At 42.6% G+C, this 15,961-nt stretch overlaps 1 protein-coding gene across 3 annotated transcripts in view; it reads left to right on the plus strand.

Annotated features, from left to right (window-relative positions):
• The first annotated feature begins 338 nt into the window (after nucleotides 1-338).
• The window catches only part of LOC121232865 (rapamycin-insensitive companion of mTOR-like), a 100,564-nt gene continuing 84,941 nt past the window's right edge, over nucleotides 339-15,961 (plus strand). The window contains exons 1-2 of one of the 3 annotated variants that reach the window (XM_041121333.1): nucleotides 339-725; nucleotides 907-954. In XM_041121333.1, the coding sequence (XP_040977267.1) occupies nucleotides 473-725; nucleotides 907-954 (301 nt within the window). In that variant the 5' untranslated portion in view covers nucleotides 339-472. Of the gene's footprint in view, nucleotides 726-906; nucleotides 955-4,278; nucleotides 4,312-15,961 lie in introns of those variants that run through there. The other 2 variants (XM_041121332.1, XM_041121334.1) reach the window with 2 other exon arrangements.

Below are 15,961 nucleotides of genomic sequence, written 5' to 3' on the forward strand. Positions count from 1 at the left end.
ATTATTTCAGCATGTGGTCTATGCCGTACTCGGCTAGGAGAACACAACCCTCTTAAGGACCAACCCCTACACCTAAGGGACAATAAGGGACTATGGGACACCACCTGTCAGGTGGATTATATTGGTCCTTTCCAGGTTTCCGAGGGAAAACGCTATGTATTGGTGTCGTGGTTTAACCCCAGCCAGCAACTAAGCACCACGCAGCCGCTCACTCACTTCCCCCCCACCCAGTGGGATGGGGAGAGAATCGGAAAAAGAAAGTAAAACTCGTGGGCCAAGTACCCACCCCGCCGCACAGAGGCGCTGGAAACGTGACCCAGGTATTGCGCCCGGGCAAACAGAACCCTGCACTGCTACTCCAGGGAGCCCGAGGAGCGGCAGTCCTCTGCCGCTCTCTGGTACTTGAGGCTGCCGCCCGCCCCGACACCCCCTGCACCGAGTGGCCCCGGGGCCACAAAGCATCGCTTACGACATGGGAGAGGGGCCGCGGTCAAGCAGGGCCTCTCAGGGGTGGCAACAGCCGCTCAGCCTCTCCTCATCTGCTTCCCCGCGCTCCTCCCACTGGCGGCGCGGCTACAAGGTGAGGGAGGGGGTGCCGGCCACGGCTGTGGTTCCGCGGGCTTCTCCTCGCGAGAGTGGGCGAGGTTTCCGGTGTTGTGACTGTGGGGCCGTAAACATGGCGGTGAGTCTCCGCGCTCGCTCGTTGAGGCACCTCCGCATCCGAGGTAAGGGGCCCGGGCAGGCCGCTGCGGTAGGCTGACTCCTTCGCCCGCCCTTCCCCGGCGGCTCTCGCCCTACGCCGGTACCCAGCCATCCTCTCTGATCCCTCCTCTTCCTCTTTCCCCATCCTTCTCTGGCTCTTTCCTTCCCGCCAGCCTAACGTGCTTCTTTCCCCCATCCCCACAGGTCGGAACGATAGCGGTGAGGAGAACGTCCCCCTCGATCTCAGCCGAGGTACGGGCCAGTGGGGTGGGGGGTCGCCGCCTACCCCTTGCTGCGCGCCCGCCGACGGGGGGGCTGCTGGCGGCGAGTGGCCTGGTGCCCCGCGGCGGCGCGGGGGGGCAAGACGGAGCGAGGGTCGCCAGGTGCCGGTGCCCGGCCTGGCGTCCTGTAGTGAGCGGACCTGCCCATAGGTAGGAAGCCTTTTCCCAGCCCCCGCTGCCTGCGGGGCAGCACGGGCGCCTCTCGGGCACCGCAGGGCCGCGGGGAGCTTCTGCGTGTGGGTAGAGGCTCCTCGGCCGCTTCTGGGATTGTTTTCGAAGGGGGTTGTTTGTAGACGGGGCTGTTTATAGTGTCCGGCCCACGGTGGGGCTGCCCACGTCATGCCTGTCGGCCTTGCCGCCGGGGCTTCCTCCAGCTGTGGGTCGGGACCGTGCGCCTCTGGGGAGCACCTCGGCGGTGGCGGCTGTTCCTGCCTCAATTCCTTGTATATCCGTACCTGTCCTAGGCAGGCTGGCCGCGGTGCTTGCTATGAGCCCCTTGCTGTGAGATCAGAAGGCACTCATCTCCCGTTTACTTGTTAAGTTGCTCCAGAACGCCCTTCACTGCTCTCAGATGTATGGGGGGGGATAAGAGGAAGGAAACAACAATAACATTTGCTACATGCTAACTAATTGTCTCTCAGACAAATAGTAACTCGTTCTCTACCCAAATCTATAGCTCATCTTGTCTTGCTGAGGGCTGAGGTAAGGGTTAGACTCTACCCAAGAGCTGAATAAAATGCAGAAAACAAACTAGCCCACTAGCAGCAATGATCTTCCCAGGGGCAGATCATCTTGATCTGGGGGAGGGAATAACTGTTCTGCTTCAGGAGATCCAGGACTGTTGCTATCCCAAATAGATCCATTTTATGAGGAAGTAGGCAGGGAAATGACAGAATCAATGAGATATAAGTAGACTGTGAAATGTAAAGGAAGTACAAATATTAGCAGCATCAATAAAGTTTTCAGCTTAGTATAAGGCTGTATCAACAATTCCACCTCTAATTCTCCCCCCCCCCCCCCCCCCCCCCCCCCCCCCAGTATGATCTGGTTTTAGAATTTTTTTTATTAAGCAGTTTTACCATGGGCTGAAAGTTATCTCTGTGTATACAGAGAGATGTTGGTATAGCAAGAAAAAAACCCTGCAGATACAGGTTAGACTGGTTGCTTTTGTCTACTTAAGGTCATATATCATGTCTGCTGTTGATTACAAAACTGCAATTAATAATTGGGATTCAGAGTACTCAGGTTTTGGCCTTGCGTTATATTACCTGCTCAGAATAGAACAGAAAAGGAGGAAAGACTTGCCACCAGTGCAACTCCCGTTGCAGTCATCTGGAAAGAATTGGCAATGAGATGAGGCAGACTGGTTTAATTACACTACTGAAATCAAGCTCATAACTTCTTAAGGCCAGAAAGGACAATTGATGTTATCGACGAGGTTATTGCATTCAGTAGGAATTCTTGTATTGAGTCCAGTCATGGTTGTGTATGTAACCATGCTACAAGTATTATATGCCTTTAGCATAATTCATCTTCATCTCTGTTTTACAGGGATTCCAAGCTGAATTACAGAAGCTTATATATCTCCCAAAGCTCTGGGCACTGTAAAAGGCTTGTGTAATCCACGCTTCATTTGCTGCTAAGTTCTTTGTTCATATCTAACTGAATCTACTTACAAACTGATTTTGAAAATTTGTTACTGTTTCAGTATTGCCTTATCCTGTTGGGTGAACAACACCCCTTCCTTTGTTGGGGTTTCAGCCGTTGTCTTTGGGCTGTGAAGGCCTAAATAGTTTGGAACTTGCCTAGTTGAGAGCAGTGTCTTACAGTGCCTTATCTGTAGTCAGGCTCCTTTTAAATGTCCTTCCTTCAAGGGATCCCCATTTTCTTGGATTTCTGTAGCTCTGAGTCTGCAATGGCTATTAGGAACTGTTCAGAGCTTGTTCATTTACTGAAGCTTTGGAGAGATACAAGGGTGCCAACTGCTGATGAATGAGTGCTGTTCGTGTCTGTATGTCTTACCTCCTTTTTGAGGGTAACAGGTACATTTCAGTTATTCTTCACTTTTGAATATTATACTCTTTAATTATCTCCAACATTGTTACTTTCATTTATTATTAATAAATGTACATTATGAGATACTACTTTGATTTAGCAGCTTTTCTTGTATGGCTGATTCCTATTTTTTGTAAACGTTGAGTCTTCTAGCTATAACACAAGACAAATATGAATAAAGTAGCTGAGAAAACTGGCTTTTTTTCTCCCCAAGAGTGAGTTTCACAAAACTGGCTTAGTGTTATCTGAAAAAATACCCTTTTCCTTTTTTTTCTTCCCTTCTCCATCATTTCCTTCTATCATGTAGGTGAAAATAAATACAAAAGTTCCATTTAACTTCACAAGATCTGTATTGCTTTTCTTACTATGCTTGCATCACTTTAAACCATGTTGTATTTGATTCCATGTGCCCACATGGCAAACTGTAATGCATGTAGGGCAAATGTCTCAGGATGCTATTTGCAGTTTACAGCCCACAAAAATGTCGGGCATTTTTAAGGGTTATTTGTGGGATAGTTAAAGAAGGCTGGATGAATTTTGTTTCCAAATTCAGCTTGAGATTTGGTGACCATGCTGTTTCCAGCTTCCTTTGTCAGTATAGAAGCAGCAGAGAGGAATGCTGCGTACCTGTCTGATACTGAGAGCTCAAGTAGTGGGGGAGGAAAAAACCCCTTCTTGAGTGCTTGCAGGAAGGCAGTAGGGAACTGGTGCAGAGATGGTAGCTGATGTATACTTGGTGGCTCAAAGGCAGATCTTCCACAGTAATGGCAAGACTGTTACGGAAAACCTTTAAGTTCTTTGCATACTCTTGCAATACATGGTCTGGCTTGAAAATATGGAGAAGTGGGGCTCCACTGCACCTTAGAAACACTATTTTAAAAATACCCAAATAAAAAAAATGTGTGGGCACCTTTAACCCTTGCTTTGTGATATGCCATCATTGTGATGGGTAACTATAACAGGATGCTTGTGTTGGAGCAAATCACACAGAGCGATAGCTCTTTTTTTGCTTCCTTGTTTGTGAATCTGTAACAGAAGCTGTAATAGGAGCAAGGCAGTATTTAGCAACATTTTTTTTCAGTTCTTCTGAGATATAGAGGAGCAACTTGAAAAACAGCTGGAGGGAGATCTTACTTGCCTTGTTGTCTGAGAAATTCTCTACTGCATTATTCCTGAATATTATTTTGGGTTTTTTTTTATATAGTTGGAGACCAAAGGGGAAGTGATTGATGGTGGCGGCCTGCTAACTTTTTTGGCAATGTGTAACCTTTTGGTAGGTTTTAAAAGTAAGGGAGTTAGAGGTGCTCAGTATACGCACTCCAAAATGAAGGCATACGCTTAGCTTTCCCATCTGCACTTGTGCTTCAGTTGACCATTGTTTTGGAATTGTATAGTACTCTGGCCTGGTTAGATTAATAACACTTGCATACCTTTGGCTTTGCTTCCTAAGGTATTACTGCTTTTACAATCTTAAGACTTTTCAGAACTACTAAAATGGTGCGTGCTTACAATATTTTCACTTTCATTTCTTGGAAACAGGAACAACAGAAACACACCCCTCATCATAATTACAGTAAATAAGGAAGTTATGTCAATGATAGCCTTCCCAGAAAGAAATACATCAGATATTTGCCCAAACTCATGATCTTAATGCATACTTTACCAATTACCTGGCAATCTCGGAATTTTTTCCCTAATAACATAGAAGAGATGCTCAATATCAGGTAGAGGGTTTTTTTGTTTTGGTTTGGCTTTTTTCTTAAAAGTGGGAAGAAGTGAAATAGTTATAGTGAAAGATGGCTGTTTACAAACTGGTTATATCCATACAAACCCAAACACTGCAGAAAAGGATGTTCAAGAGGGTTACAGGATGGCTTGAGAATTTATGTTGAAATGATGGCTGACTAGCTTTGGGGAATGTGCTGAAAAATCAGATATGTTTTTATCTTTCACAGTAGTTGAGACTCCTGCCTGAGACTTTTTAAAAATAACAATAAATTACATGAATCATTGTTGTGTTTTAACCCCAACTGGTAACTAAGCACCATGCAGCTGCTCGATCACTCCTTTGTGTTGTGTGTCATTGTCCCCATTCCCCCCCCCCATGGGAAGGAGAATTGGGGGGGGGGGGGGGGGGAGTAAAACTGAGGGGTTGAGATAAGAACAGTTTAATAATTGAAATAAAATATAATAATAATGAAAAGGAAGATAACAGAGAGATAAAACCCAAGAAAGACAAGTGATGCACAGTGCAATTGCTCACCACCTGACTGATGCCCAGCCAGTTCCCAAGCAGCGATTGGCCCCTCCCAGCCAATTCCCCCCAGTTCTATACTGAGCTTGATGTCTTATGGTATGGAATATCCCTTTGGCTAGTTTGGGTCAGCTGTCCTAGCTATAATCCCTCCCAGCTTCTTGTGCACCTCCTCACTTGCAGAGCATGGGAAACTGAAAAATCCTTGACTTAGGATAAGCACTATTTAGCAACAACTAAAACATCAGTATGTTATCAACATTATTCTTGTACTAAATCCAAAACACAGCACTGTACCAGCTACTAGGAAAAAAATTAATTCTGTCCCAGCTGAAACCAGGACAATCATCTAACTTAAAACCAACTAGCTTCTTACAACTAAGACATAAGCATATGACTTGAGGCTTTGATAACTACTCAATAGATTACATAAAATAAGAGGCTTGCTTTTCATTAGAAGTGGTTTTTACAGCATGCAGGTAGGCAGATACTTATACCATAGTGCAGGTGACTGCATACTGAACAGTGCTTCTGTGATGATTTCTGATGTAGAAGGGAAGTGCTGTAACACTGCTACACAAGTGCTGGCTGATATTTGACAAATTGTTTTAACTGGAGCACTTTTAACTTTCACTCTCACAATAAAATGTGTTTTGCTTTAGTTTAAAATCTGTAGTATTAGTATATTCATGTATACTGCAGAAACTTTTTTTTTTTTCATTTACCAACCATCTGTTGTGGTGATGGAAAATTTGGGTAGAATAGATCAGAAAAAAGTAGAAGTTAGCAAAACTTCAGAGAATGATTAGTAAAGGGTGTATTTACTAAATCCTTGCAGCTGGTGAAGAGGAGGAATGCTGATCAAGGTGTATATGTGAGAAGATGGAGTAAAAAAAACAACACAAAAGCCAACCAAAAAAACCCCCAGTCCCGAAGAACAAAAACCCCTACTTAAAGTTGTATTTTCTTAGTTATGTGACTGAATTTTACTGTTAGCACATACTGAAGAGCTCTGTAGGACTCATGTTCTTATGCTTTTGTTATATTCATCAGTGTAGCAAGCTGCATCTCAACAGTGGCTTCAATAGGTTTGGGTAACTAAATATTTATGAGGAAGTCTCTTCACCCAAATTCTACCTGAATAGCAATATCCTTGGAATCAACGTTGTTTGTTAATAAATTAGTCTGAGTGATGGAGCCTTTATGAAAGTTTTAGGAAAAGGGGAGATTTTGTTTCTAGACTAGAATAGTTCAGTTGGAAGGGACCCAAAACGATCATCTAGTCCAACTGCCTGACCACTTTGAGGCTGACCAAAGGTTAAAGCATGTTATTAAGGGCATTGTCCGAATGCCTATTAAACACTGACAGGCTTAGGGCATCGACCACCTCTCTAGGAAGCCTGTTCCAGTGTTTGACCACTCTCTCAGTAAAGAAATGTTTCCTAATGTCCAGTCTGAACCTCCCTGACACAGCTTTGAACCATTCCCACACATCCTGTCACTGGATACCAGGGAGAAGAGATCAGCACCTCCCTCTCCACTTCCCCTCCTCAGGAAGCTGTAGAGAGCAAAAAATTCTAAATTTACTGTTTTTGTTCTTCACTATCTAGACTTCTCTAAGCTCCTTGGTTTTGTCCAAGTGCTACTTATTGTTACTGTTTTGGCCACATCTGACCATTTGTGGTGGGTTGACCCTGGCTGGATGCCAGGTGCCCACCAAAGCTATTCTATCACTCCCCCTCCTCAGCTGGACAGGGGAGAGAAAATATAACAAAGAGCTTGTGGGTCGAGATAAGGACAGGAGAGATCACTCACCAATTACTGTCATGGGCAAAACAGAATCAGCTTGGGGAAAATTAACTCAATTTATTACAAATCAACCAGAGTAGGCTAATGAGAAATAAAACCAAATCTCAGAACACCTTCCCTCTGCCCCTCCCTTCTTCCTGGGCACAACTTCACTCCCGGATTCTCTACCTACCCCCACAGGGGGACGGGGAATGGGGTTTATGGTCAGTTCATCACACATTATTTTCTGCCGCTTCATCCTCCTCAGGGGGAGGACTCATCACATGAGGAGATTGAAGTAGACGGACACCTGTAATCTTGAGAGCAGACAACAGACGACCCTTTATTGCTAAAACACACACATACTTATAGTCACATATTCTGCAAAGTCACTGTACACGCGCACAAGCATAAAATATGATTGGTTATATCAACACTGTACACGTGCATAAACATAAGATATAATTGGTTATACTAACTCTGTACACACGCATAAACATAGGACGTAATTGGTTATACCAACTAAAACATGCAAAACTTGTCTCAGTCTAATTGGTCAAGATAAACTGCCGAATTGAGGTTCTTTGTGCCAAGTTCCCTTTATCGTGGAATGCACACCTCTGTTCTTCTAATTGGCATCTTTCTTTTTTTGTCTTCTTGTTTATTCTGTTCAAGGTCTTCTAAAGGCATCTGGAATGCTCTTGCGACTGATGTTAGCTAAATATGTGTCCACAATCACACTCTTCCCCTGCTCCAGCGTGGGGTCCCTCCCACGGGAGACAGTCCTCCACGAACTTCTCCAACGTGGGTCCTTCCCACGGGCTGCAGTTCTTTACGAACTACTCCAGCATGGGTCCCTTCCACGGCGTGCAGTCCTTCAGGAGCACACTGCTCCAGCGCGGGCTTCCCATGGGGTCACAAGTCCTGCCAGAAAACCTGCTCCGTGGACTCCTCTTTCCACAGATCCGCAGGTCCTGCCAGGAGCCTGCTCCAGCGTGGGCTTCCCACAGGGTCACAGCCTCCTTCGGGGACCCACCTGCTCCAGTGTGGGGTCCTCCATGGGGCTGCAGGTGGATATCTGCTCCACCATGGACTTCCATGGACTGCAGGGGGACAGCCTGCCTCGCCATGGTCTTCACCACGGGCTGCAGGGGAATCTCTGCTCCGGCGCCTGGAGCATCTCCTCCCCCTCCTTCTTCACTGACCTTGGTGTCTGCAGGGTTGTTTCTCTTACATGTTCTCATTCGTCTCTCCAGCTGCCCTTTCCTGTCTGTCCCAACTTTTTTTCCTTCTTAAAAATGTTATCCCAGAGGCGTTACCGCTATCGCTGATTGGCTCAGCCTTGGCTGGCAGCGGGTCCGTCTTAGAGCCGGCTGGTATTGGCTCTGTTGGACACAGGGGAAGCTTCCAGCAGCTTCTTACAGAAGCCACCCCTGTAACCCCCTCCCACTACCAAAACCTTGCCACACAAAGCCAATACACTATTTATTCAGGTAGCTGCTCCTGGAACATTTCAGGAAGCTACTTTTTAAAAATTATTTTGTTTTTATTTTGTAGAAATTAAAGACACTTAATTGTCTGAGGTGTAAAATGAAAAGCATAAATATTTTGAATTCCCTTTCAGTTGGAGAAATGTGTAGTTAACAAAATTTCATGCTGTTTATCAGCGATACTTTGCATAACCTTGTGAGTCTAAGACCAAAAGGATGGCAAAATGGTAAAGATGAGATAGGACAGTTACCCACCCGTACTAGAAATGGCTACTGATAGTTAGCACTTGTTTGGTTAATATGAAAGAGGTACGTATCTATACCCAATTTATCTATACCCAATTGTCGTGGTTTAAGCCCAGCAGGCAACAAAGCACCACAAAGCTGCTCTTATTCCTTCCCCCCCACTGGCCCTGGTGGGATGAGGAGAAGAAAATATAAAGAAAGGCTTGTGGGTCAAGACAAGGACAGGGAGGGATCACTCACCAATTATGGTCACGGGCAAAAGACAGACTCAACTTGCGGGAAAAAACAAAATCAATTTAATTTACTACCAATCAAATCAAAACAAGGATACTGAGAAGTAAAACCAAACCTTAAAACACCTTCTCCCCACCCCTCCCTCCTTCCCCGCTCAACTCCACTCCCGGTTTTCTCTACCTCCTCCCCCCAGCAGTGCAGGGGGATGGGGAATGGGGGTTGTGGTCAGTTCATCACACATTGTCTCTGCTGCTCCTTCCTCCTCAGGGGGAGGACTCCTCACACTCTTCCCCTGCTCCAGCGTGGGGTCCCTCCCATGGGAGACAGTCCTTCAATGGGAGACAGTCCTTCACGAACTTCTCTGGCATGGGTCCTTTCTGTGGGCCGCAGTCCTTCAGGCACAGGCTGCTCCAGCGCAGGCTTTCCCATGGAGTCACAGTCATCTTTGGGGGCATCCAACTGCTCCAGCATGGGGTCCTCCATGGGCTGCAGGTGGGTGTCTGCTCCACCATTCACCTCCATGGGCTGCAGGGGGACAGCCTGCCATCTCACCACGGGCTGCAGGGGCATCACCTCCTCCAGCGCACCTCCTCCCCCTCCTTCTTCCCTGACCTTGGTATCTGCATAGGTGTTTCTCTCACATTCCAATCTCCTCCCCCACTGCAGGTTCCCCTTCTTAAATATGTTATCCCAGAGGCGCTACCACCATCGCTGATGGGCTCGGCCTTGGTCAGAGGTGGGTCTGACTTGGAGCCGGGGAAGCTTCTAGCAGCTTCTCACAGGAGCCATCCTTGTAGCCCCTCCCCTGCTACCAAAACCCTGCCACACAAACCCAAAACACCAATGTATATAGATTTTATTTGTTGTGAAATGAGCTACAGCTGCTGCTTTAAGAATACAGAATGATTAGTAGGAGATACTTGTGCATAGATGTACAGTATTTAAACTAAAACAGTATGGCCTTGATTTATGGAAAAATATAATTGCTATAAAAGAGTAACAAAGAATAATTTAATCTCTTCATGTAAAGATTTATGGTGAACAGTATAGGTATTTTGTTTATCATATCATACATTTGCCACAGTTTAAAGGTTTCCTGCTGCAGTTAGTGCTGCATTTCAACTATAAAACCTCTTTTTCAGAATTTTTAGCAATGAAGCAACAGTCTCATACACTGGGAATAATTAACGTAATTCCAAGGGTGCAAATGTAAGGATGGCTTTTCTGTACATATAATCTCAATGTCTTGGTTAGAAATAATATTATAAGAAAGTAATTTGGAAAGTGGTCCATTTTTGAACTGCTGTCACCACTTCAAGCTGACCACAACACCAGTATGTATATTTCATGCAACCTTTATCCATACTTAGGAATCTGTAAAAAAAAATTATCATTTAATTTACAATATTTTATGCACATCTGCAAAAGAGAAATCTATACAGTCACAGTAGGCATTTAAACTTTACTTTCTTGTTTACCTACAGAAGGACATATGTGCAAGTCTAGATGTGTAGAGCTAAACATGAAGGATTAGACTCCTATGTGTAATTCTTATACAAGACTTTGTTCTTATCTGAGGTTCTAGTGATTCCTGGATCCTACCTTGGATGTGCTGTCTTTTGTACTGCTTTCTAGTTAATAGATATTTTTGTAAATGTGAAGGTTAATTTCTACCTGACTGATGTAGAAAGAACAGTTCTTTTACTTTCTTTGCTGACTGCCATGAAAGAGAGGAGGTGTGCTTTTTTCCACATTACTGAGCTACTTTCATCTATTCATAGCTTTCTTAAGCAGCAAGAGTAAAAATAATCTGAGTTTTTAGCCTTTATTTTTTTTCTGTTTTCATGAACATGGATTATTGGAGCTTCTCTGTTGTATTCAAAATAAAGTGCTGTATGTATGGTTCACCTATGGAAGCTATAGGAATTAAACTAAATAAATCTCTAGGTACATTCTGCAGAAATCACTGGTTTTGGTAACCTGTACTTTTCAAGGGGGTGCTCTCAATTGTTAAACTTAAGATTTGTAATACATTGTTGGGGTTTTTTTTAATCTAAAATTTATGAGAATTATTTGGCAAAACTTACGTCACACTATACCAGTGCAAAGTATCTTGCACCTTACTGATTCAAGTGTGATAATAGAATTTTAACAGTGATCATAGAGGATATCTATCTGGCTTAGTATTCAGTACGTTTTTCAACATAATAGTAACTGCATAAATTTGATCTTACAAAGAAAGAATTATTTCTATGTTTTTACCTTATAAATTGAGACATACCTTCAGTCTAAACATATATTACTGTGTTTTTGAAAATCATAGGTTGAATGTAAACTGTTCATGTGCTAATTTTTTTTAATCTGGCCAAGTGGAGTTGATGTGTCAATGTATAGTTCAGGAGTGATCTGTGTCATGCAGTTTGCTTTTTTATGTAGCTTTCTTCCATTGTTCTAAGAACCTGGTTGTTTTTCTTCTGTGCAGTTTCCACATTTTGAATTAGATGTAAATTAAGAATACTTCATGTTATGAGAGATTACATAATTGTCCTGATTTTTTTTTTTCCCCAGCAAGTTGATAATGGCAGGATATGCCTTCTCATTGGTGTTTCATTTCATTATTTAAGGTGTTGATAAAAAATGTTTTAGCAGACTGATTATCTGCCTTCTAGGCTTACATAGACACTTTTAAGTAACTGATTCCTAATGTTTCATTGCTTTTAATAACTGATAACTCATGACTATTTCAGTGGAAATGGAGAACAGTGCATTAATGATCCTAGTTGGTGTGTGTTTCACTCATCTTCCTTCAGTTTGGCAGCATGTAGTTTAGCAAGCCACTAAGCAGCTTTACAATATACAGTTTCATAGCACTTAGACTTTAAAAGTCTCTGTTAAATGTAAAGATGTATAGTAAGCTAAGCAGGATCGTCTATTTATATTGTGATTCTTCAGTAAAAGGAAAACATCTCGTGTTCTTAGTCAATTATTAAATGTTTAACTGTAGTGAATACGATTTTCTTCAAGAGAAGTCTTTAGGCATATTTAGTCTTTTATTATGCTTTTTGGCACTATGTTTCTAGTAGGTGTGATAGCAGCTGCTAGTGCAGTCTCTCACTTGAGAGGTTACTTACTGTGTGTACATTGGTTACTGTGTTACAGCTACTGTCCTAGCATCTACCAAGTGATGCATATAAAATATACACTCCTCAGTTTAACTCGTTATGCCTGACTTCAGAGTTACTGAATTATTTGTAAGCTAAAGCCTACCATTCTTTTTGTTTGCTTTTCATTCACATGCACATAACAGAATAGCAAACTGGCATGCTGCTAGCCTACTGAATGCGGTCAAACAATGCTGCTAAATGTCAGGGGAAAGGAGTCGTCATGTGCTAATATAGCTATTGCTGGTCCTGTTTCATCCCTGCATTAGATGGAGTGCTAGCTGTTTTGTGTAGCTGGAGCTCTGCGGTGATACTTCTTTCTCTCTGGAGAGTGGGATCTGTCAGAATGCATCATGATTCTCACTGGGGAAAAACAATGTCACGGTCCTGAAGGGGTGAAAAAAATGAGTCAAGCCCTAAACGGTCATGAGAGTTTAAAAACAAACAACAGCACAACTTTGAAGATTTTTAATATACATTCATCTATGAATTACTTTAAGGCATAGAGAATCATGGAATTCTTGAGGGTAGGGTTTTAAAAACACAAATTTCACTGTGTGCTAAGGATTATCATTATATGTACTGGGTGTTATTTGGTGCAAACAGGTGTGGGTGAAGAACTGTTTGGTGTAATAGAAATATACAGAAAAAATATCGGCTACTGCAAAGTGCTTGCTGTCCAAAAAGGAAGATGGATATACAGAAAACGAGATGGTAGTGATCAGCAAGTTAAGCTGTTGTTGCAGAACACAAGTGGGCTGGCTTGAACTTTTTGGTTTTAGATGAGTTTTGAGACAAAGTGGCTTTGTATACGTTAATTGGGACAACTTGCCAGGTGTAAAAGCACAGGTAAAAAAATAGTCTGACTTTTATCTAATGAGTCTCTTCTGCTGTGTGTGGATTTTCGTATGACTTCAGTATTCAGTTTGACTCAGTAACCCAGCATAAAACTTACACAGCCAAAAGAATGAAAAGTATTCTGCTGAATTAGTTAGCAGAATCATTTTAATGTGAAGTCGATGGGTGCCAGAGTAGTTTAACGGATAGGGTGTATCGTATAGTGGGACAGGGTAGAGGGAAGGAAAGTAAGGGAGGGGGTTGTGCATATTTTGGTAAAAGAAAGCTGTAAGATCAGCTCAGTCATTTTGCACAGCTCCACCCTCAGAAGCACCATGGGAAAGAATGTGAAGATATTTGGTTATCATTATGGGCTAACTTGAGTCAGCATCTCAGTGATAAATGAGGTAAGTCAGGAAAGAATAGATTATTGAGGGGTCTTAAAATTATAATGAGTAGCTTCTCTTCTTTATCTTTTTTTTTTTTTTTCAGATAGAAAAGCAAGGACTTATGAAGGGGTAAAGGGTAAGGGCTGGTTAATCAGAGCTAAGAAATCTCTGCAACAATGGTCTGAACTGGGGTCCTAAAAAAAAAAAAAGTTGTCCTTGTCAACATCAACATGAGCTGTTAAGCTTGACAATGAAATGTTAAGGTCATGATACTACTACTTTTGGGAGATCAGTCTCTGATCGTGTGCTGTGTTTTTTCCATTTCGGTGTTAGTCCATGATCCTCAGTGCTGTTGCATGAGATTTTGTGGCAGGAAGATATGCAGTGCTGTAACTGATCTTTAAGAGAAAGCCACGCGGCTTAGTTGGTAGAATCTGGAATGTATTTAGTCTCTTTTAAAGTCCATTTTAATGTAAGGGACAGAATAGCAAGAGACTATATCTCTATTTGTGAAGTCACATTATTTTGTTTAAATATTTACATCTGCAACGTGTGAAGTTCCATTAGGCCTGCCTACCTTCCCTATTGACTTTATTAAAAATGAGTCATGCTAGAGTAACTGAGTAAACTTTCTACTTCTTTCTAATATATCATGAGTTTCCAGAAGAGGAGAAACAGGATAGCCTGTCTTTCCTTGAAGTTAATATGTCACAAGTCTTTTGTTAACTTTTTTGAAGAGATTTTCTGCAAGAAGGTTCTTCTGAAGTTTAAAACAAGACTTGAACTGATAAGGCTTGATGGAAAAGACTCCTGTAATCTTAGTTCTTTCTGAGGTAGTATGCCATTAGAGGGTATTTATTTTTTTACTGTCTTGTTTTCTCTACAGCACTAGTGTTGCTGATATTATCAAAGTGTGAGCCAGATAACTTGCTGTATTCATATTGTTGCCTCAAGCCTTCAAAAGACTGATTAACAAATAAGAAGGCGGTGACAGTTTAAAGAAAAAAAAAACCTAAAACATGAGAAGTGTGCTTGCTATTCAAGGACTGTTTAGATTATGTGTACTCAAGGTAAAGCTTATCTAGTTTAAGATTCTGCTTACAATAGAGGATGCTTAAGGAGTGTTTGGATAATAGTCAAGGTACCAGATAACAGACATTTCAGAGTCACAGACTTGCTAATTAAGGACATACATCCTCCTTGGCATTGAGAAACAAGGGGGTGGCAAGAGAAACAAAGACCCTGGTGTCCTCAGATGATGCATGACCATAAAAGGACAAAAGGAGTAGGGGTATTCTTCCCCAAAGGACCACCGAAGACCACCAGAGACCCCCACGCAGGTGTAGAACACTCTGGGATGATTGCTCGAGAGAACAACATGTCATGCTTGCTCAGCATAATGAATATGCAATAGTTAGGTGGAACATACGTATTAGATAAGCATGGTGTTTTAACTGTAGTGTATAAGTATGGACTGAAAACCTCAATAGGTGTGCTCAGTTTGTGGAAATCTTCCACCTGGCACCCTGCGCAGAATAAAGCAATGTCTCCTCTCTAAACATACTTTGTGTGTTTTGGGAGTTACTTTCTGATCAGGTAACAATATTATCCATTCGATAGTGGAAATGTCTGTCGTGTTCTTAATTTTCTCACGGTGTTGTAGATCTTATACTGGAGTCCCTACTTTGCTTCAAATTGCTTATCTGCTAGTGAAGCTTCTGGGAAATACCTGACTGCTCTGCTAAGCATTACAAAGATGGTGTTCCTCGGACTTTTCTGTCTCTCTAGAAATAAGAGCTTTTCTCAGCAGAAAGAGGACAATGTAAGAAAAGTTGCTATAACTGCAGTTTTTCATACACATTTAGAGTAAAATGGGTTTAGTGCATGTTTTAATTATGCAGCCTCATTATGAAGGTGTGCTATTGCTACAGAATTGTTAACATGGGTAGTGACAGCATCATTGTGTCCTGGTTTATTCATATCCAAATTGGCTGCCTTTATGCACAGCACACCTCGCTCACTTCTGAGTTATTGCCCACAGTATCAGGTAGTTGAATAGAAATGTTCATTGCCAGTGATGTATAAGAGGTTTCCTGGGCTAGTCTCATGGTCTTTCCTGTCCATATAGTGAGCTTAGTTTTGGTAGAGGTTTACCTTGAGTATGTAACCACGTGCACTTTCAAAATTAAAACTTAGAAGTGTATTTCCAGTCATTTTGGAAAGTTATTGTTGCTGCTTGTTCTTCAGGGAATTGAAGTAGAACATTCTGGAGAGCTCTAAGGCTGCTCACCTGGGATCTTTCTTGTGGTGTAATGGAGATATGTTACAGGTCCAAAAGTGGTGTGAGCCAGAGAAATTCCTACCCATAACCCACGGTAGGCCAAAGTGTAGAAATCAGCCAAACTGTATTTTCAGAGAAATCAAATTATGAGGAAGTTATTTTCCTCTCTTATGATGTTCCCTTGAAAATGGGGGTTACGATGTAAACTATTTGTAGTGTCACAACTATAACAATCTACTTGTC

This window comes from Aquila chrysaetos, assembly GCF_900496995.4.
Source record: "Aquila chrysaetos chrysaetos chromosome W unlocalized genomic scaffold, bAquChr1.4 W_unloc_1, whole genome shotgun sequence".
Classification (NCBI taxonomy): domain Eukaryota; kingdom Metazoa; phylum Chordata; class Aves; order Accipitriformes; family Accipitridae; genus Aquila; species Aquila chrysaetos.